This window comes from Mesocricetus auratus, unplaced genomic scaffold, assembly GCF_017639785.1.
Source record: "Mesocricetus auratus isolate SY011 unplaced genomic scaffold, BCM_Maur_2.0 Super-Scaffold_100011, whole genome shotgun sequence".
Lineage (NCBI taxonomy): Eukaryota > Metazoa > Chordata > Mammalia > Rodentia > Cricetidae > Mesocricetus > Mesocricetus auratus.
In genome coordinates, this window is record NW_024429195.1 from 33,520,926 (window position 1) to 33,544,364 (window position 23,439).

At 39.3% G+C, this 23,439-nt stretch overlaps 1 protein-coding gene across 1 annotated transcript in view; it reads left to right on the forward strand.

Moving 5' to 3' along the window:
• Nucleotides 1-23,439, forward strand: part of Prkci (protein kinase C iota) — a 57,002-nt gene that overhangs the window by 22,036 nt on the left and 11,527 nt on the right. The window contains exons 2-13 of the mRNA XM_005069750.4: nucleotides 769-890; nucleotides 7,506-7,595; nucleotides 8,680-8,730; nucleotides 12,215-12,300; nucleotides 14,400-14,540; nucleotides 15,552-15,606; nucleotides 16,799-16,857; nucleotides 18,986-19,162; nucleotides 19,564-19,661; nucleotides 20,184-20,270; nucleotides 20,526-20,661; nucleotides 23,096-23,183. Coding sequence (XP_005069807.1) covers nucleotides 769-890; nucleotides 7,506-7,595; nucleotides 8,680-8,730; nucleotides 12,215-12,300; nucleotides 14,400-14,540; nucleotides 15,552-15,606; nucleotides 16,799-16,857; nucleotides 18,986-19,162; nucleotides 19,564-19,661; nucleotides 20,184-20,270; nucleotides 20,526-20,661; nucleotides 23,096-23,183 — 1,190 coding nt within the window. The remainder of the gene's footprint in view (nucleotides 1-768; nucleotides 891-7,505; nucleotides 7,596-8,679; nucleotides 8,731-12,214; nucleotides 12,301-14,399; nucleotides 14,541-15,551; nucleotides 15,607-16,798; nucleotides 16,858-18,985; nucleotides 19,163-19,563; nucleotides 19,662-20,183; nucleotides 20,271-20,525; nucleotides 20,662-23,095; nucleotides 23,184-23,439) is intronic.

A 23,439-nucleotide genomic window follows, 5' to 3' on the forward strand; every position in this document is an offset into this window, starting at 1 on the left:
AAAGCACTTGTGTTTACAGCGGGAAGGGCATGGACTGTGTTAATTTTATGAAAACCTTAAAGCTAGCTCAGCACAGAGTGCTGTGTAAAAGGCTGCTGTGTACAGGTCAGAGGTTTGAAAGCCTCTCCAGGGCTGCCTAAGGGCACACCAGGCCTCTACTAGAAAACACTTAACAACTGTTAAAGTTACTGTGAATAGCTGCTTACCGTATGTAAATTGTTCATCTAGTGCTAGTAGTATATTAATGCATTAATATGTTATTTACTATTTTATATTATTTGTTAATACTTTCATTAATAAATATATATTCCTGTGATTGGGAAGGAAGTTACTTTAAAGCTGTTTTTGGAAAACAAGGTCTTTGGGAGGAAAACTGGAAGTGAGGTAAGAGATGTAAAAATCATGCTATACAAAGAATGGATGGACAGAGCCAGGGTAACAAAAGACAGTCTCTTAGATGAATGGCAGACTCTCTGGGGCAGGGAAATCTGGGGATGAAACAGATTTTGGATGAATCCAAAGCAAATGTTTAGAGCATGGTTTAGGGTTGGAAGGCCTTCCGAAAGGGTAGAGCCTTGAGGGTGGCTTTCCTAGTGAGTTAAGGCTTCTCATAAATCCATTGTTTTTCATAGCGTAATTTTATTTCACTAATGTTTTAATTTTTCGTCTACACACAGAATAACTAGTGTGCCAGCAGGTATTCAGTCTCATGTAGATCAATATGGCTTTAAACATAAAAGTTTTCAAACATGAAACTTTCTTTTTCAGGGACATTATGATAACACACTTTGAGCCTTCCATCTCCTTTGAGGGACTTTGCAGTGAGGTTCGAGACATGTGCTCTTTCGACAATGAGCAGCCATTCACAATGAAATGGATAGATGAGGAAGGTGAGTGATTGGGGGAGGGTGCTGCCTGGATGAGCATATGCTCTAAGATAAAATAAGAAATTCAAGAGGGAGAGATAAAGTAGAAATGTAATGCCATGTTTGAGTACTTAGATTAAGATAAAAGATGTAAATCAAAGCACACAGTCTTTGCCTTTCTCTTCAAAATGAAGGTAAATGTTTTGTTAGTATGACATTTTAACTTAATTTTGAATGTGTCTTACATTTTAATGTAATCGTTTACCTGTTCTTAACAGAATATGCCTTAAAGAAAATGTTGTAGGAGAAATCACAGTGTTGTGGTCATTTTACTTCAGGGTAGTGTTAGTGACTTGTACTCATATGTTGTAATGAACTGTCTGCAGATAGACTGTCTTCAAACTCAAGGGCTCAGCACAGTCTGGCGTATGTGTTAGTCAGGTGCTCGGAAGGACCACAGCTGATAGAATGATAGAATGGGAAGCTTCTCAGCTCGAAGGCATTGAATTAAGGCTTTCACCACCCACTGCCTGCATGGGTGCCTCAGAAGACCACAAGAAGTTGTCAGATCCCCTGGAGGGACTGCTTACAGAAAGTTGTGGTCTGTCTTGTGGGTGCTGGCAACTAAACCTCTGCAAGAACAAGTGTTTTTAACTGCTGGGCTGCCTCTAAGTTGACTTCTTTTTAAATAAAGACAGGTCTTGTTTTATGGCCCTGTCTGACAGGAACTTGCAGTGACCTCCTTCTTTGGTCTCCTTTTGTGAGCTACCAGACCTCAGTAGCAAAACATTGTAGGTGAATAGTAATTTTATAACCATCACTGCCAGGGAATGGCAGGGAATAATAGATAGGATTTTTATTTTACTTTTAGTTTTCTACCTAGTTTTAAATTTGTTTTTTTATTATTAAATTTTTTTTATTTTTAAGTTTAAATTTAGATTAGAAACATGGTTGGCTTACAAGTCAGTTCCAGGTCCCTCTCTCTTTCCATCCCCTCCTCCCATACCCTTCCCCCAGCTCCCCCATTATCCCCTCATTTCCCCAGGGAGGGTGAGGTCCTCCATGAGGGTGTCCATAGACTGTCATTTCATCCAGGGCAGGGCCTAGACCCTCTCCCTAAATTTGTTATTTTTAACTGACAGTATATATAATTATGGGCTGTAGTATTATGCTTATTCTTTATATGTGTGTTTAGTGTGTATAGATGTTTTGCTTGCAGGTATGTCTATGCACCGTGTGCATACAGTATCTGATCAGGCCAGAAGAAGGTATTGGCTCCCATGGAACTGGAGTTACAGACAGCTGTTGACCAGTGTGTCATTACTGGGACTAGAACTCAGGTCTTCTAAGAATGGGGTTGTTGCTGTGACAGACCTGACCTGTTTTTAAAGACTTTTAGAAGATATTGGGATTTGGGACTAGAAAAAGTACATTTAAATGTTGCAAGCAGGGTTAAATAGACCTCCTGATAGGCTCTTAGAAGACAGTATTGCTGAGAGCAATATGGATTATATAGGACCAGCATTCAGAGAAACAATATTAAAAACTGGGTTAGAAGCCGGGTGGTGGTGGCACACGCCTTTAAATTCCAGCAGTTAGGAGGCAGAGGCAGGTGAATCTCTGTGAGTTCGAGGCCAGTCTGGTCTACAGAGTAAGTGCCGGGACAGGCTGCAAAGCTGCATAGAGAAACCCTGTCTCAAACAAAACAAACAAAAAACTGGACTAGAAATCATTCTTGTGATATTTTGGCAAAGAACGCGGCTTCTTCTGCTGCAGTGTATGAAGAAGCTTCTTTCCCATCCTCCTGTTCCCAAATAACTGACAGGGAGACTTAATAATTATAAATGCTCAGTCAGTAGCTCAGGCTTATTACTGACTAGCTCTTTCATTTCTTATCTACCCTCTGCCACATGGCAGTACCATCTTTCAACACAGCATGCTTATCTCCTGCTACCTCTGTGTCTCTCTCTGTGACTCCTCTGACTCTGCCCTTCTTCCCAGCAGTCTCCATTTGGCTCTCCCCCTAAATTTATCCTGTCCAGCTATTGGCCAGTCAGCTTCCTTATTAAGCCAACCACAGTGACATATACACACAGTGTATATTCCGTGCTGTAGTCGTAAGAATTTGCCTGAGGCTAAATTGAAAAGAAAATTTCTTGGAGGAGATTTCAGGACAGCCTAATATGGACTCTGTCATGTGATTATCAGTAATCACTCTATTCAGGTCTGCAGTGAAAAATACCAAGTGGAGCAAAGCGAACACAGCTACAGTACGAAGAGAAAAGGGGGAGGAAATTGAATGTTGCAGTCAAGACTTGTGCTGAGAGGTTAGGGGATTAAGGAAAGGCTGGTCTGCATGGCACAAGGGGACCAGGGCAAACTCCCCAGTTTAGTTTCCAACTTGTGAGGAATTTTCTGTTCACCTTTTTTGTTTGTTTTTTTGAGACAGGGTTTTCTCTGTGTTACAGCCCCAGCTGTCCTGGAACTCACTCTGTAGACCAGGCTGGCTTCAAACTCACAGAGATCCGCCTACCTCTGGCTCTCAAGTGCTGGGATTAAAGGTGTGCGCCACCACTGCCCAGCTGAATTTTCTGCTCTTAAGATGCTATAAGGGAAGTTTCTGCAAATGCGACTCTAGGAGAGGACCAGGCTCCCAAAAGGGCAGATGAATTGGCACTGTTGTCCGTATGGTTCTGGCTTTAGAGTCATGAAAACTACAAGAGTAAAGGTGTGTGGATTCTTCCTCCACGGTTAAGGAGAGCCACTGAGGCCTGGCATGTGTCAAGGGGAGTCTCTGCATGGAATCCGTGAGATGCCATGTGTGAAGTTGTGCAGCTGAAGCATGTGTTATGTTGGAGATCCCATGATGTTAGCCGTCCTGGAGCCATGGGTTCTCGCCGAGGAGATCTGCACACAGGACTGGACCCGTGTGTGTCATCAAAGGCAACAAAGCTGGAAAGGCGGAGCCTTTTAAGGGTTACAGTTCGCCCTGCTGGTTTTTGGTCCAGTATTTGCTAAGTATGCCCCAGTCCTCCCTTGTTGAATGGTAATATATATTTTCTGCCATCCATGTTGGAAATACATAAATTGTTATTTCACTAGAGAGATTACACTTAAGAGATTTCCTTGAGACTCAGAAGAGACTTTGAACTTCGGACTTCTAAACAGTGTTGAGCATGTTAGACTATGGGGGCCTTTGAAGTTGGGCTAAATGCATTTTTCATTGTGATATGGCCATGAACCAGTGGGGACCAGGAAGTGGAATGTGGATTTAAATACAATGAATATGTGACCTAAGTTTTGTGTTCTGCATCTTGTCAGGTTATTTTACAAATAGTTGGATATTTCGTATTTAACAACTGTTTTTAGAGCCTAACGCTTATTTGCTTCTTTTTTGTAGGTGAAAAAAAAAGTAGGTGCATTGAAAACAAGAACAGGCTAATGATTAATATCTGGAATTTATCAGTCCTTTAATTCCCTCAAAATCAGCTGCAATGAGCAAATACTCAGAGGATGTATTTGTGTTTCAGTCTGTAAATTTAGATTTGGTGATAGAGTTGCTTTGAAAAATAACTTTCCTGATCATCTTTGCTTCATAATGACTTATATAGACTGCTTTATGCATCAAACTCAATGGTCAAAAAAGGTCACATGTGTCACTCGGGCATTCAGTTCAAGAAAAACAAACCAGATTAAATGTGTGTAGTGTCGTGATTGACTGACTTCCCTGTTTCCTTGCTGTTATACAGAAGTGCTTATACAGTCTCCAAACCACCCAGAGCCTAATCATAACCGACTATAGGTTCATAGTCCAAACATGTCCTTCTCATTCTTTGGCTTGTCCACCTGTGGTTAGGTTCCTTGCTAGTTCTGAAGACCTGTGAAATACTCACTGAATAATAAACTAGAGACAAGATAAGTACAGTAGCTACTCCTAGTCACAAGAAGGGAGACTCTGAACTATAGTAGCATATGCCACTGTTCTCAAGAAAGCTCCTTGCTGCCTTCTGGACTAACATTGCTTCCGAGTCCTCCTTTTCTTTTCCTAGGTAATGGTGTTTGTGGTTCAGTAACTTTCTTAGACTTTCTTCTGCATAGTCGGAAGTCACATGTCTTCATTTTAAACATTGTAGACGTCATATGTGTCATATATGCCTGTTGCATTAGGTAATAGCCATACTCACATAAATCTCTTCTAGACAAGATCCCATCTACACTCTTCTGAGGTTTGAGAGGTTCTTTTTTTTTTTTTTTTTTTTTTTTTTGGTTTTCGAGACAGGGTTTCTCTGTATTGTTTTGGAGGTTGTTCTGGAACTCACTCTGTAGACCAGGCTGGCTTCGAACTCATAGAGAACTGCCTGCCTCTGCCTCCCGAGTGCTGGGATTAAAGGCGTGCGCCACCACCGCCCGGTGCGGTTTGAGAGGTTCTTATGCTAACCTAATATCCTGACGCAGAGCTGCAGGATGGCTAAGCAGTTAAAAGTACACATTGCTCCTGCAGAGGACCAGTCTCAGCACTCAGAGGGGGCAGTTCCCAACTGCCTGTACCTCCAGCCCTAGGCAACTGCACTGCAAAAGCACATACCCAGCTCCCACATTCATAATTTATTAGAAGCTCCATGCATCTGCTCTTTGCCCTTAGTGTGCTTCTTATTTTTGTGACTTAAAGGTAGAAATGGAAGAGAGGGCAGTTTTATTTTCAAACCAAGCAAAGCTTGGCAGGGAAATGTTTTCTTTTAGGTACTTTGTGGTAACCAAGTTTCACCAAAAATGGTTTCATTCTTGATATTTCTCTGCATCTGTATCTACATAGGCTGACGAAAGAAACCATTTTGGGGGCATGGCTTAGCAGTTGAGGGCATCTGGCTACTCTTCCAGAGGAACCAGGTTCAATTCCCAGCACCCACATGGCAGATCACATCTGCCTGTAACTCCAGTTCCAGGGCATCTAACACCCTCACACAGAAATACATTCGGGCAAAACATCAATGCACATAAACTAAAAAAAGTAAATTATTTTTAAAAGAGAAACCATTTTGTACTTTGAACCTCCTACCTAGTCATTGTGATGTTTTTATTTGTAACCACTGTTTCTTTGGGTGTATTTTCTGCTTCCTGTATTGCCTTCAATGACAGTGTTGCCACACTTTGTTCACTCATTTTGTCCATTTTCCAAGTCATTTTCTCTGTTCCCTGGCCTTTACAAAAAGTCCATGGCTGCCACCTTCTGCCTATCATTAGGTGGAAAAGGCCATGCAATTCTCTTCTTTTTGTACCAGTTTCTGGTTTGGTTATCTATTTCTGTGTAACACTAACACTGCCTTACGACCTAGTGAGTTGAAAACTCACTAAGTTTTCGTGCCTCTGTGAGTTATCAGGACTAATGTTATAAATGTCCAGAGACGATAAACAGGAGTAAGGCCTCAGCAGCTGAGCTGGAGAAAAGAATAAAGACACTGTTTTCTTTGAGATAGTGACTTCAGCTGGGTCCTCTGCAGAGTGTGACTGAAGATTAGACAGAATCAGTGGCATCTAGCATGGAGGAAAGTTTCATGGAAATGCAGGAATGAGCACTAGAATAGCAGAGGGTGATCCAGGTCAGGCCCCAGCCTTGCCTAAGTGACTTGTTCAATGAGGAATGCCGTTATCATGTGTATATGCCACCTCTTGACTTCCAGGAGTGACTCAGCGCTTTGGCTGTTTAGTGAAGACAGGTGTTCCCTCCTCATCTTATGTGTATGTGTCTGTATTAAAATTCAGCACTTACACTTATGAGTAGCTCAAGCTGTCCAGCCTTACGAAGGACTTTTGTAACATCCTTCCCACCAAAGACTCAGGAAACATGTCAGAGGAGGGACATCTCAGAATAGGGGTGTAAAGCATGTAAGAGCTGCAGGATGGAGAGGAATGCTGCCTTTGGGATATGACCTGGCCTTTGTACCCATGAACTCATCACAGCTATGATTACACACACAAGAGTGAGTCAGATCAGTCATCATTCCAACACACAAGATTCAGTAGGTTATTAACGAAAAAAGAAGACATGAAAGAGGAGAGGGGTGTTGGGTGCCTGGTGGTATAGGCCTGTAATCCCAACACATGGGAGACTGAAGCAGGAGTATTGTGTTTTTGAGGCCAGCCTGAGTAACTTAGACCCTATCCCCAAACAGAACAAAATGGGATGGAGCTGTCTCTATACCTAGGTGTTAGAGAGCTTGCCAGGCCTGGTCCTGGGCTCCATCCACAATACCAAGAATAAGGAAGAGGCAGCAGACTGTCTCATAACCATACATCTGAGTGATCCATGCCAGCCTGAAGGTAGTCAGAGTAGATGTGCTTGAGTGCGTGTGTATGTGTGTGTGTGTGCACGCATGCGCGCGTGCGCGCACACACACACACACACACATGCATACACACATGCAGAACAGTTGTTTTTATGTAGAAAGTGTCTGGGCCCTGTGTTTCTTTCTGTGCAACTAGGAATGGATATGATGTCATCTACTTCAGAGAATGGGGTGTCTAAGGAAATATTTAAACTTCTGTCCTTGTAAACACCCCTTCTGTTACTGTTTATAGAGTTTGTTTACAGTTACCTAACTCAAAAGATGAAGATTGAACTTTACTTTTTGTGTTTTTTAGGAGATCCGTGTACAGTATCTTCTCAATTAGAACTAGAAGAAGCTTTCAGGCTTTATGAGCTGAACAAGGATTCTGAACTCTTGATCCATGGTAAAGAGAGCCATCAATTGACTCCCAAAGTTGTAATTTAAACCTAACTGTTTTTGTTGACTATTTAAATACAATCTAGGTGTGACTTATTATGTGTGCCCTCATCCCTACATAATTGTCCTTCACTTTCTCTTTCCTGTGCTAGACCAAGTAGAATGATTCTGCTTTTTATAGCCTAGGAGAAATGTATTATCTGTATATAGTCTTCTAGGATATTAAAATGTAATCTCCTGTTGTTTCACAACGTAGACATTCCTACACAGCTTTAGAAGTCTTCGAGTGTGTGTGCAGGGCAGTGACTACCCTTTTCTAGTATAAAATGTTAGAGAAACAATCAGTTATCCCGGCAAGTAGCAGCTGCCTATTACCCTACAACTTGGGAGCATAGTCAGGAGGGTCTTGTGTTCTAGAGCAGTCTGAGTTACATAGTGAGACCACATCTCAAAACAAAACAAAATGAGAGCTGAGAGTGGACTCAGCTGTGGAATACTTGCTTAGCACAGTGCTGGGCTTGGTAGACTGTTTCCTGTCCCAGGAAACACTTAGTTAACAAGATGCTCTCACTATAAGATGCTTTCTTTGGTGTGTTTATAAACTTAGAGAACATAAGCTTATATTTGGAGGGTTTGGGTACTATTTTTGATATTAATTCATTCCTAAATTGAGTACACATCTTTATACTATTTCTGATATTAATTCATTCCTAAATTGGGTACACGTCTTTAAAAACTCTGATATTTGTCATTTAATTCTTGTTGTAACAAAGTTATCTACAACAAATATTTTAAAAAGTAGTAGTTAGTTTCTTCAAAGACCAGAAGGGGGAAAAAAGTGATTATTCACAAGAGACTAGAATTAGTAATTTAAGTATCTAGTGTGTTACCTATAGACATATTTATTTTCACAGAAACTTACTTTATATAGGCTTGGTTAAAGTGAGAGCTTTTAGTAGACTAATTTTGACCATGTGCTAAAATTCTGCCTTTGATATCTCAAGTCACTTTGAAATTTGAATCAGTTCAATTCTATATAATTTGTATTTTGTAAATATGCTGGTAATTAATTTTAATTAATTTTCTTTTAGTATTTCCTTGTGTACCAGAACGTCCTGGAATGCCTTGCCCAGGAGAAGACAGTGAGTGCTTTTAGTATCCTGTACACCTGAAAAGCGTTACTCAAAATGAAAATAAACAGAACTTTTTACTTTGTTGTTTTTCTAGACAAGGTTTCTGGCTGTCTGGGAACTCATTTTGTAGACCAGGTTGGCTTCCACTCCTGCCTTTGCCTCCTGAGTGCTAGGATTAAAGGCATGTGCCACCATGCCTCTGCTAAGAAATAGAACTTTTCATTTGCTTGATTTATTCTGTTTTTTCAATCTAATTACACTATATTACCAACTGCCTAAGCTCTGCTTTTGCCACATGGAATTCATCTAGCTAAATGTTATATAACTGTCTGTTATGCATATAAAAGGACAATTAAGTTAAGTCATGTGGCTTCATGTTTTTTAATTTTGGATATTTTCAAATCTGTGGAAATTGCAAAACATCTTTGGGGAAAAAAAGGATACCTATGTATCACTTACCCAGATTCAACATTAGCATTTTATTTTTACCACTGCATTTGTGTGTACACATATGTATATACTTCTATATTTAATAACCTACTTGTTACATTGATTCGTTTATTTTCTTATGCTTAATATATAGTGTGAGAATAATTGACTTGACACTTTTAGATACTTTGTAGATGTCACATTGTTAGGAATTGTTATAGAATCTCATTTTCATTTATGGTTTCTACACATATTCATGACTTCAGAAGGAAAAGTAGTGAATGTTTCTCTTTGAATTATAAGAAATTTCCAAGTCTAAGCTTCTAATTTAGTGACTTAATGCCCTTTAGTGAATGGGGAAAACAAAGAGTTATAAAGTGAAATGGATGTAACATGTTATACAGGAAGATGGGGAAATAAAGGATGGGCAGAACACCCCGACAGTAGTGAAAATGCGGGTTTGTATTCGGCTGGCGTCATCTTGCTGGGCTGTTAGTGGAAGGAAAGTTGAAGCCATGTTGGCTTCTTTACAGAGCTGCTGGAGAGAATGGGTGTCTTCTCTGCCCAGAGCCAGAGCTTTGAAAGAGTTGGCATTGTAGCACATCTGTGCAGAGCTCCATGTCCATTGTAGGTTTATGCCATGCTTTCCCATTACCTTATTTACCTAGGCATTCATTTACCTTTTAAAATTTAGTAGTGGAGGTCTGACACCACCGTTTACCCAGAAAATTAAATAGTAAACTAGAGTGTAGTAACCATGACTGTGGTCTCTTGGCCTTTTAAATTCTTAGACAGCAGTAAAATATTTACATTTAGGGCATACAAGCTAGTTCATAGGAGTATCTGGTAAGCTAACATGTGCTGGCACTTGCTAGAGAGTGGAGGCACAAGAGAAAGCCCCTGTGTTTAGTGTCAGGCATCATGCTGCAAGGCTTCTACTTGGTATAAGGCCCTGGCTCTATCCCCAGCTCTGCAAGCAGATTAAAAGACTTCTAAGAGCTTTGTAGCTGGTACTTTCCACTTGAACTTGAAGTAGTGGATTCAATGCTACATCTGCTTTAAAGTAGTTTAGAAGTATTCCTTACTACTTACTACCACTGAGGAATCTCACCAGTAGACAGTAATTTACTAGACAGTACTGCCATAGTGATGGATATCCAGAATCACAAGTGGATTAGATTTGATTGTTTGGAACCTCTTCCTATGTGTTTTAGGAATAGTTGTGGCACAAGCCTTTAATCCCAGCACTTAAGAGGCAGAGGCAGGAGAGTCTCTGTGAGTTCAAGATCAGACTGGTCTACAAAGTGAGTTCCAGAACATCCAGGACTGTTACATAGAGAAACCCTGTTTTGGGGGAAAAAATAGTGTTTGTGGGAGTTGGAGACATAGCTCAGAGGTTAAGAGCCCTTGTTGCTCTTCTAGAGGATCTGAGTTCGGTTCCCAGCACCCACATGGTAGCTCACAGCCATCTGGAACTCCAGTTCCAGGAGATCAAACTCCCCCATCTCACCTCTAGAATACTAAGTACATACATGTAGACAAAACACTAATAAATGTTTTAAAAAATTAAAAAGGATAATAGCACTTATATAAGACCTTTGGAGTGGACTAGAATACTTATGATGTAATGTGTGAGGTCTTGAGTTCAATACCCAGTATTGTACCAAAACAAACCAAAAAGGACAAACATTTGTTGTAGATAGAGTTATATAAAATATCACTTACAATTCTCTTACGTGACATAAAATGTACATTACAGTGAAGAAGAGATGCAGTCACTACTTGTAAGGGTGGTTACCAGAAGTGGGCACTGACATTCTGACATTGTGTGCCCCTCTGATGTAATACCATAAGAAAAACATAACAGTCTCTGTCTTATTATTTTATTTTTAATTGTGCATGTGCACATATCATAGAGATGCCTGAGAAGTAGAGAGCATCTGATTCCTCAGCGTGCTGCCAGCGGGGTTGGGGGGGGGGCTGCCTCAATGCTTACTCCATAGTTGCAGGCAGTTGTGAGCTGTTTTTGTCTGGGTGCCAGAGCAATGAGATGCGCTTACCAGCAGAGACATTCCTCTCGTCCCTCTCCTCTTTAAAGGCAGCTCTATAGTACTTTTGTTCAAAGTATTTAGCACTGACTCTGATCATGAAGAGGCAGACACTGCAACATGGGTGTGGAACATAAAAACACTGCCTAAGACATGGAAAATAAAGCAGAGCGGATGGTTTTGAATGTGTTGGAGGTAAAAACCAACCAACCTGACAGCCGAACAAAAGAAACCAGATGCAGTGAATGCCTGCATTGTGATTTGTTCCTGATTATAAAAATGACAGCTTTGAAAGACACTTTGAGAACAATTAAGAAATGTTGTATGTGAGCTTTAGACTGAGCGATACTGATACTAAGTTAATTTTTTAAGATGCAGTAATTATATTGTGGTTACGGTGAATGTCATTAGATTCACACATTGTATCTTCCAAATCATTCAGAAGGAACAAAGAAGATTTCTGTTTTTTATTTGTATTTATTGAGAAGATATTCGGTATAACAAAGAGTAAGTAGTAGCTTGTAAATCAGGTAAAGAATACAAATACTTACTCCTTTAGCCTGTCCAGGAACTTCAGTTTTTCTCAAATGTTAGGGGGGAAAATCTCTTTAAAAGAAAAGCAATACTGGGCTGGAGAGATGGCTCAGAGTTTTAAGAGCACTAACTGCTCTCCCAGAGGTCCTGAGTTCAATTCCTAGAAACCACATGGTAGCTTACAATCATGTATAATGAGATCTGGTGCTCTCTTTCAGCATGCAAGCATGCATGCAGACAGAACATTGTATACATAATAAATAAAATCTTTTAAAAAAATACAGTATAAGAAAAGCAATACTAATTATTCCAAAGTCGGTACCCTGGGTGTTTGGTTTTTAACAAGTCCTTTAGTGAACCCATTTTTACATTTTCAGTTTCTAGTGTGTGTTACTATAGTTTTTCCAGCAATAAGTATATAAAAGATTAATTAAGTGGCTTTCATTCAAACTTGTTCTCTTTGACTGTCAATCTCTCTTCAGAGTCCATTTACCGCAGAGGAGCACGCCGGTGGAGAAAGCTTTACTGTGCAAATGGCCACACTTTTCAAGCCAAACGTTTCAACAGGGTAAACCTATTTTGTTGGATTTCAATACTTTGAGACATCTATTTTTTTTTTCTTTCTGTGAGAGAAAGGTAGTTTGTTATTCAATCTTGGTAGTCCTTTTAAAAGAACTAAGCAGCAAGGCCTTGTATCTGCTGCTGTGGCAGTGCCTCTAGTGTAAATAGCACTTCCTCTCACCACCTAGGACTCTGCTTCACTCTGGTCCTCATTAGATGAATGAATGCTATTAGTCTTAGATCAAACGTCTCTGTCTTTGGCTTTGTTTGCTTGTTTGTTTGTTTGGGACAATGTTTCTCTGTGTAACAGCCCTGGCTGTTGTCCTGGAACTTACTCTGTAGATCATGCTGGCCTGGAACTCACAGAGATCATCCTGTCTCTGCCTCCCAAGTGCTGGGATTAAAGACATGCACCATCAACACCTGGCTTAGATAAACTTCTAATGTTTGCACCTTATATCCAAATGAGTCTGAAAAAAATGGTTTTTTTAGAGTTATAAAAATTATGTTTCAATATAATTTAAAGCAGACAGAAATCGTGAAAGTTTATTGTATAAGCCTTTTGATTCACTATTTAGAAGACAGTATTAGTAGCAACCACTTGGCTAGCTTTTACTCTGAGTGTTTCATCTGTGTTGACTCACTAAATCCTTATAATAGCTCTGTGGAAAAAAAAAACAGGTACTGTATTTCCATTTTATAGATGAGAAAAATGAAGTTAAGTCTTGTCTTAGATGTTTTAGCCAGTAAGTGCAAAGCTGGGGTTTGAGAGTAAGCAGTCTGTTTGCATAAGCCTGTGTTTAGAAACAGCCCCAACCTTTTTGACACAGGTTCTAACTGTTGCCACAGTTGGCCTGGTACTTGGTATAACTGAAGTTAGCCAAGAACCCATGGCAACCTCTTCTGTCTGCCTAAGTGTAAGAGTGTCTGGTTTAACTTCTTTTGATAAATATACATTTATGGATTTCATTTCTACAATTAAAATAATCTAAGTTCATCCATGTCAGTAGAAATGAATGTGAGAGACCCTCAAACTCTTACTGCCAGTGACCATGACATCACCAAAGCTTTGGGCACTAATGTCTGTAAGAAAGCAGCTTTGCCCTCTGCATATGTGGCTTATTAGCCACTTTTCCTGTGTTCTTTACTGTAAAACTTTTGTGAAGATGAAAATTTCTTGCATTTAGCATCAGAAAGTAACATGGCTGAATATTCATGTCTCTTTGAAACTGACTTGTCTTCTGTTTATTTTTCACTGATCTTTAATAGCCTTTGAAGAAAAATCATATGTAAGAAAGTTTTGTTTAGTTTGATTTTGCCATAGGTTAACAACAGTGAATTCAGTGGTAAGCAAAACCACTTATTTTTAAATGTCTTGGGGTTTCTGATTGTTTGGATTTTTGTTTTGTTTTGTTTTTCTTTTCTCCATACAGGGTTTCTCTGTGTAATAGTTGCCCTTGCTATACTGGAACTTGCTTTGTAGACTAGGCTAGCCTCAAACTCACTGAGATCTGCCTGCCTCTGCCTCCCAAGTGCTGGTATTAAAGGTGTGCACCACCACCACCTGGCCTGTTTGAATTTTTTGAGACAGAATCTCACTATGTAGCCTTTGCTGGCCTGGCACTCACTATGTAGACCAGGCTGATTTTGAACTTACAGATCAGTTAGCCTCTCTACCTTATGAGTACTGGGATTGAAAGCATAATAAGAAAGCTGTTGGGAAATAACTTTGGCTTATGTTTTTGTTTTGTTTTGCTTTGTTTTTGTTGTTTTTGGTGTTTAGAGACAGGATTTCTCTGTAGCTTTGGAGCCTGTCCTGGAACTCACTCTGTAGACCAGGTTGGCTTCGAACTCACAGAGATCCACCTGCCTCTGCCTCCCGAGTGCTGAGACTAAAGGCATGCGCTGCCAACGCCCAGCTCCTTTGTTTGTTTTTTGAGGCAGGGTATATAACCCTGACTATCCTGGAACTCACTATGTAGGTCAGACTAACCTGTAACTTCCAATGATCGATCCACTTGCTTCTGCATCCTCAGTGCTGGGATTAAAGGTGTGGGCCACCACTTCCTGGCTGTGATAAAATGTTCTTGAATATACTCTTTACAGCGTGCTCACTGTGCTATCTGCACAGACAGAATCTGGGGACTTGGACGACAAGGATATAAGTGCATCAATTGCAAACTGTTGGTTCATAAGAAGTGTCACAAGCTTGTCACGGTTGAGTGTGGGCGGCATTCTTTGCCACCGGTAAGGCATAGGATTTTGTTTGTTATATATGTGTACAACATGCTTCATTGGTGTGTAAGAGTCCTTTACATTTCATTTAAGATACGTAAAGTTTGGAAGTTTAGAAATACCAATAATTGTCTGATGAAAAGGTACAATTTTTCATTCTGAATCAAGATTCAGGCTGTCCTTGATTGATGTTTCTTCCATACTTTTTAAATTCTGTGGTTCCTCCTTCTTCCCTCCTGTTTTGCTCCTTAAAATTTTATTGTAGGAGAAACAATTGCTTTTTAGTCATTTAAAGTATTTAATTTATTCACTACTTTGAGTGTCTTTTTTTTAACATACTTTAGTAAAAGTGATGTACATCCTTTTCTAACTCATTCTTCTCACTGAACAATATGACTTGGTCTTTTCTCAGATTCATTTTTATTTATGTGTATGTATCTATCTGAGTATATGCTGTGTGTGTTCTGGCCTTAGAGGCCAGAGGAAGGTGTCAGATCCCCTTGGAGCTGGAGTTAGAGGTGGTTGTGAGCTGCCAAATTGTGTGCTAGGAACTGAGCTCAGGCCCTTTGCAAGAGGAGCAAGCACTCTTAAGAGTCTCTCCAGTCCCCAGTTATCTTTTCTCTTCTATTTTATTCATCATTATTGTGCATGTGCGTGTACCACAGCATCTAGAGGCTGGAGAGTGACTGGGGAATAGTTCTCTCCTTCCAATGTGGCATTTTTCAGAGGGAGCTCAAAGGGGCAAAAGGTAATGGAGAGGGGATCACAGTTTTATTTCCAACTGACTTGAAATCACTTGCTTATTTTTTTTCTGTAAAAAAATGTGGATTATGTCATCCATAGGAGTATTGCATGGCTTCATATAGTTAATTATTATAGTAATATAATTCATATCACTTAGAGTTTTTCACATTTAGTTTTAGTACGATACATCTCATTAAAATACCATCATTTCTAGATGTATAGAGGTTTGGGGATTTAAGAGGAATCTTGTAAGTTTCTGTGTCTTTGGATCGTTTGTAGGAACCGCTGATGCCAATGGACCAGTCATCCTTGCATCCAGACCATGCACAGACAGGTGAGGGAGTAGCGGCTGCTCTGGGTGCTTTTATAAAGTCTGACTCCTCATATTATCCTTCATCTCTTTTTAACTTTTGAATTAGCATACAAAGTATTAGATTTCATCATAGCATTTTCAAATAAAACTTTTGCTGTTTCTCTTTCCCCGTTTTCTCCTGTATTTCCCCCACCTTAAGCCCTCTGCCCTGGAGCCTAAGCTTGAGTTTAAAAACACAATGTACCTAAGCATATTGTGATAAAATTTGTCACAATATTTTAATATACATATCTAGCATTTGAAGAAACAACTGGGTAAGCTAATAGTTGACTTTCCTATTTCAAATAAATTCTTTTGGAGAATCCTTTCAGTTCAGCAAGCCTAGTTTCTTTTTCCCAGTGTGGAAGTCCAAAGCTGAGTTTGGAGCCATGTTGACTGTTGAAGCAGTTTGGTTTTATTCAGATCCTTATTCTGGAAATGTCGTGATACAGCACAGCAAACTGACTATGTGGGATAAGTTAAATGTTAAACAGGAACAAAATCTTAAGCATGTATTTGGAAAATTCTGAAGCTAAAAGAATTTTTCTGGAAGGACAGACTATTCCATTTGTCATAAAAGAAGCTTAAAAAGTCTGATCTGAGGGCTTTTAGTCCCCAGACTCCTAGCAGCCCTGAGGAGCAGAAGCCCCGACCTTATCATTTCTTGATTTGTATAATAGTCAAGCATTTTTAAGACGATAAGATGAGAAATAAAATGTAGGCCTGCCGTCTTTGTCTTGGGGTAGTAAAGCATTTCAGTAGGATTATAGTCCTCTATAGAGAACAAATTATCCATAAGGAAGAGAAAAAACTGGAGTTGGCTGCCAGCTGGAGTCTCCTCTCTGCCTTCACTGCTCTGATTTTTTTAAGTGATCTTTCTTTACCTTATTTTTTTTTAAAGATTTATTTGTTTTATGTACGAGTGCTGTTTCTGCATGTATAACTTTATGCCACAAGAGGACATCAGATCCCACTATAGGTGGTTTTAAGCCATCCATGCAGTTACTGGGAATCCAACTCAGGGCCTCTGGGAGAGTACAATTTATGACAAATATCAAGCTTTAACTAATTACTTACTCATATGTAAAAATTAAGAAAAACCATCAAGAAAAATTATAAGTCAAATTCATCATTGATTATTTTTCTTTTTTAATACTTGGTTTTGAATTTTTAGTAATTCCATATAACCCTTCAAGTCATGAAAGTTTGGACCAAGTTGGTGAAGAAAAGGAGGTAAGATAATTTGTCCTACTGTGCACAGCATTAGTTTTTTATGAAGACATAGTCTTTTAGAAATGTAACATTTTGACCTGCTTACGTATTAGATTCTGACAGTAAAATACAAGGAAGACCTCCCTCCCCCCTCCCTCCCTCCCTCCCCCTCCCTCCCTCCCTCCCTCCCTCCCTCCCTCCCTCCGAGTGTGAATGCCCAGCCCAGCAGCACCCATGTGTCCACTCTGTTTCATGTGCCCATGTGCCTTCTTTCAGCTTTGTTTCCTGAAGCTGCATGTTTACTTCTGCATTTATGACCCCCCTGCCACTGTGACCAGATCTTCCTTGTTTTGTTCATAGGCTGACTGAGTCAGACAAAGGAAGAAAACCCTAAACTAAAGAATGAGCTCTCTGTTCTTCTGGACCCTTGTGCTGCTCATGTTTCTTCCATGGGCTCTTCGGTGCTCTTCTATTCCTTTTTGTTCCTTTCAGAAACTGGCATTGGCATTTTATCAGTATCATCATTATTCTTGCTGCTTTGGTTGTTACTCCTTTTAAGTGGTAGAAGTGTGTGTAGCAAACACCCAGACGATGGGACGAAGCTAGGTGAATTTTCAGCACAGTGAGCACTGTATGATGACCTCTCAGAAGAAAGATCCACCAGCACTCCAGAGGCTTGTCTGTTGCTTCTCGTCTCTTCTCCCTCACCTCCCCCCAGAGTACATTATCTATGCGCCTCAGATTAGCTGTGCCTTCCTTTGCTCTTGTTCCGGCTGTAGAAACACACAATGTGCGTGTCTCTGACTTCCTCCATGTAACATAGATGCAGAGTAGTACTTCAGTTATTTTATCATTTTGGTCTATCTGACCCACTTCGGTTTCCCCCTCTCAGTTGGAATTGTTATGATAAGCTATGATGAAACAATCTTTTTTTTAAAAGGTTTATATCTTAAAGATTTATTTATTATGTATACAGTATTTTGCCTGCATGTATGCTTGTAACCAGAAGAGGGCCCCGGATCTCATTACAGATGGTTGTGAGCCACCATGTGGTTGCTGGGAGTTGAACTCAGAACCTCTGGAGGAGCAGCCAGTTCTCTTAACCTCTGAGCTGTCTCTCCAGCCTGAAACAATCTTATAAATATGATTTGGCAACTGGCCCTGCTGATGAAAGCTTGTATGTCATCCCAGCTTCTCAGGAGGCTGAAGTAGGAGGATAAGTTAAGGCTGCCTGGCTACTCAACACAGAGCCAGCCTAGGCAACTTAGTGAAGATCTGTTTCAAAATAAAAACTGGAAAAAAAGGTAGTGTTGAGTGATGGAACACTTGCCTAGCATACACGAGGTCCTGGGTTCAGTCCTTAGTGTTAGAACTACATAAAATGAAATGAAAATTCCACTCCCCAGTACTACAGTTAATTGTGTAAGTAAGTAAACAAGTTGGTGCATAAGCAGTAGACTGGCTGCGTAGTATGCACACTCCACTGTAAGAAACCGGCCACAGCCTTTGGTTTGTGAGTTTATACTTCCATCAACAGTTGGTGACAGTCCTGGTTGCTCCTCATTCTTGTCTACACTCTGTTTAGTCTCTCTTTTAAGTCAGTCCTTGGAGTGGAAATAGTGGCTATGTATGTATCATTCTATTATTGATTTATATTCCTGTAGCCTTAAGATTTAATACAAGCTGTTTTTGTTGGGTGTGTGAATACAGGCAGTGCCTATAGACACCAGAGGGCTCAGATCTGCAGCTTTCCTTCCGCTCTTCCTCCTTCCCCTTCCTCTCTCCCCTCCCCATTTCCCCCTCCTGTCTTCCTTTTCTTTTCTTGATACTTTTCACCAGAGAACTCCTGCTTTGTTTTTGTGGGACATTTGTTGATTACATGTTGGTGACTTTGCAGTATTGAGCTATATAGGCTTGGTCCCTGGAGGTGTTCTTTTTGGCTTTGCTAGTAGCATCTAAAAGATTATCTTAGATGATCCTTGTAAATGGACAGATTAAATGTTTTAGAATATATAAGAAAAGAGTTAAGAACTTAAAATATTTTATGTTAATAAAATACTTTAAAATGTTATGGTTATAAGAGTTTGTTAGAAACATAAAGTGGAAATATTTCCAGTTAAAGTTTTGTTGAAATAAATGTTCTCAACAGGCGATGAACACCAGGGAAAGTGGTAAAGCATCATCAAGTTTAGGTCTCCAGGATTTTGATTTGCTTCGAGTTATAGGAAGAGGAAGTTATGCCAAAGTACTGTTGGTTCGATTAAAAAAGACAGACCGCATTTATGCAATGAAAGTTGTGAAAAAGGAGCTCGTCAATGATGATGAGGTAAGCATGGAGATGTTTTTTCTACTTGTAGACAAACCCTAGCACTTAAGAGGCCCTGGTATAATCCAGAGGTACACAGACATAACAAAAACACAGTACTTTAGTGTTTGTGCATTATTATTTTTGGCTACTTTTCTAAGAGCATGCCCTAGGTAAAAATAAAGTCAAGGCATATTATTGTCTAGGGAAGTACTTGAGCTGTCTAAGTTTTCAAGACTTTAATAATACTGAACATTTTGTTAATGGTATTTTTCCTTGTATAAGTTTTGTTTTATGTCAGTGAGTGGTTTTGATATTTAGTCTAATTAGTTAATATTTGTGAGTGATTTGCTAAGAACAAATTTGCCATTGTTAGTTTTGGCCATTTCATTTGACATAGATTTCTTTGACATTTTAAAAAGGATATTGACTGGGTACAGACAGAGAAGCACGTTTTTGAGCAGGCATCCAATCACCCTTTTCTTGTTGGGCTGCATTCTTGCTTCCAGACAGAAAGCAGGTAAGGTTAAAAGGTGACAGACTGTTACTGGGCTTCTTCTGTTTCCTGTAGGAGCACTAAGAACTTCCTGCTACAATCTAACACCCGTCCTAATAAGGAAAAAGGAAGGAAGGACGGAAGGAAGGAAAGAGGGAGGGAGGGAAGGAAGGAAGGAAGGAAGGAAGGAAGGAAGGAAGGGAAGCAACAGAGAGGGAGAGAAGGGGCTCCTAAGAAAGAGCAGGAGATGGCCAATCCTGTAACATCCTGAGCATTCTCATCTTATGACATAATGTCTTCTTTACCTTACATGACATTTAAACATGACTCACCCAGTAAGTAGCTCCTTACCCCAAGCAGTACTACCCTAGAGTGGAATTGGTGTAGTTGTATCTTGCTGGGTTGCTTCCTTGTATCTAAGCCCTTGTTCCCACTAAGTTCTTGTCAAGGACTGAATCATTCAGAATGCCTTTGTGCTGTCATGATTGCTGTTCTGTTTTAAGTGCCAAAAGCTCACTTTGACTTGTGGTTTTGCCTCTATTTCAGGCTGTTTTTTGTCATAGAGTATGTAAATGGAGGGGATCTAATGTTTCATATGCAGCGACAAAGAAAGCTTCCTGAAGAACATGCCAGGTAAGTTTTTTGTTGAGTTGGATTTTTTCCTCAGAGCTGTCTGACCTTTTGGGTCTGCTAGTTGAAAACAGTACATAAACAAGTTATCTTGTTGCTAGTTTACTCTTTGTAAGTCATGAGGAGGCTGAACTAGGTTAATTTACATAATATAGTATACCAATCACATATTATTATAATCTCTTTGTGTTCATTGTATATTTAGGGTTTTTCAAATGGTGACTATTCATAACAAAAACGTATGTTTTTCAATTCAAGGTTTTACTCAGCAGAAATCAGTCTAGCACTAAATTATCTTCATGAGCGAGGGATAATTTATAGAGATTTGAAGTTGGACAATGTACTGTTGGACTCTGAAGGACACATTAAACTCACTGACTATGGCATGTGTAAGGTGAGAACCTCCAAGCAGCTCATGACCTGTCAGTTAAGTAACTTCATGTGTAGATGGAAAATTATAACTGCCTTGTTTAGAATGTTTTGGAATTCTAACTGAAGGTGAGTGTACTCCCTGACCATTTGGCCATTTGCAGAATTCCACATATTTTGTGATAAGTGTTAGATAGGTTTAATCTTTTTTTTAATTGGTCGTAACTTTTTGTTTTGAAAGCTGTTAGGCTTTTGAAGAAAATTTGGAAATAACAATTACCCACAGTCCTTATTATGTTAACACTGTGTTTGCATATCAGCTTCCAATTGTTTGCCATTTAGTAGACCCTGAACCTACTTGCAATTTTTTCTTAGAAATCTGTTTTTATGTTTACTACATTCCAAATCTCTGTGACATAAAGTATGATAAAAATCAAGTAAACATCTTATCTCAGAATATGTCTATTTATTGATGTTCTGGTTTTTTGGCAACAGTTTTATTTAAAGGTCTGATCTTTTCTCACAAAATGTCTAGAGAACTATTCTGCTTATTAACTCTGCTGCACCAGGACAGCCTCCAAAACAATACAGAGAAACCCTGTCTCGAAAAACAAACAAACAAAAACCCTGCTGCAGCAGAGCATCCCCGGGTGTGTGAGTGTATGCACTGTGTTCCCATCCACCTGGAGGAAGTACCACCAGACCGGAGCTCCAAATTCTTACATCAGTAAAACACTGGAATGGTACTGAGGATTTAATGTTACACCTGCACATCTGATGTTAGGAAATAAAGTTTTCACACAATGTATAAAACTCAAGACTATTTTTCATATGATATATACCTTAAATTATTCTTGTAGGATTCCTTTTTGCTCTGCCATTTCTTTTCCCTAGAGTGTTTTTCTCTCTGGTTAAAAAAAAAAAAATCAAGCTGGCACATTTAATCTACTCAGGCAGATCTCTGAGTTCAAGGCCAGCCTGTCTACAGAGTGCTCCAGGATAGCCAGGGATATGTAGAGAAATCCTACCTTTAAAAAAAATCACAATTATAGTGGATTTTTATGAGTTTCAAGACCAGATAAAAATAAAAAGTATTAATCTATAAGTTAGAAGTTTTTTTTTCTTTTCCCATTTTGAGTTACTGTTTCAATGTTAGATTACCAACAGCACGAGGAGGCAGAGGTTTGGTGATCCACCTCTACAGGGCTGAAGCAGGATGGTCAGGAACTCAAGGCCAGCCTGGATTGTATGGCGAGAATTTACCCTAGAGCTGTCTCCTCGGTTCTGTGAGGGGTCTTTTATGACTTTCTCTCCTTCCCATATTTTTACCATGTATACGGGTGTATGTAGCATATTTGATTGTTGGATTGGTTTTATTTTGTGGTTATTTGTTTGGGTGGGTTTTGTTTTATGGTTTTGCTTTTTTTGTTTGTTTTGTCTTGTGTTGTGTTTTGAGACCACATCTTCAAACCTTTGTGGCTGAGGTTTTCCCTGCATTAACAGTCCTCCTGCTTCAGTCTTCCAGTGCTGGGGTCACGTGTGCACCACCATGCTTATTTTTTCTTTTTAGTTTTAGTTTTTAATCTAAAATTTTCTGTTTATTCGTTATTGGTATGTAAGGATGGATTTTCTGATATAGGAATGTTAGAATCTCATGATTGAGACCATGATATTTTCCTAATGTGTTCATTTTTCTTCTTTTTAAAAGAATATATTAGTAAGTATACAGAAATTTATATTTGTTACAGCTCTTAGTGGTTGTTCCATTTATTATTGAGTATTTTCTGTATGTAGTTTGTGCATTGTGCCTTAATTGTTCACAAAAGCAGAAGGCATGCTCCACAGGAAAAGTGACTGGACACAAAACCTTGTAATGTCCGTCAACAGTCATGTTAGATGGTTCATCTTAGTCATGTTCTTGATTTTGTATTAAATTTTATTTATTTATTGTATATACAGTGTTCTGTCTGCATGCCAGAAGAGGGCACCAGATCTCATTATAAAGGGTTGTGAGCCACCATGTGGTTGCTGGGAATTGAACTCAGGACCTATGGAAGAGCAGCCCACAGTGCTTTTAACCACTGAGCCATCTCTCCAGCACAACAAATATTATTTTTTAGAAAAGTTTTTGTTTTGGTATTTTCTTTTGTTGAAGCCAAGCTTCAACTGGCTGGCCTGGAATTCACTCTGTAGACCAGGCTGGCCTCGAACTCACAGAGATCCACCTGTCTCTTGCTAAAGTGACTTTAGCAACATCTAATCTGAATAAGTTTTCTTTATGCTATTTATTAGCAATCACAATTTTCATAATAAGGTAACTGTTCCTAGTGATGTTGTCTAGGTGTAATGTATTGCATATACATGCTGAATTTAAACAGTAGATGAAATGGAAGAGGTGACCTTTAAATTGTTTTGTATCTTCTTTATTTTTTTCTCCTTTTGTTTTCCCCCTATGAAAGGAAGGATTACGACCTGGAGATACAACCAGCACTTTCTGTGGAACTCCCAATTACATTGCTCCTGAGATTTTAAGAGGAGAAGATTATGGTAATAAATAAATAGGTGGTATTTTAACTACTGCTATATTGGTTGTTTTAATGTGGTACCAACTATCATATAATATGCTATAGCATTTTAATACTTTTCTTGGTTCTGTTAACATACGTGAAGACCCTTTTTCTTGGTTCTGTTAACATACGTGAAGACCCTCATATTCTGAAACCAGAGCCAAAAAAGAGTTTGGTATTTATTGAAATATACATTTAAATAATATTTTACTATTAACAAACACCAAGCAGTGGCA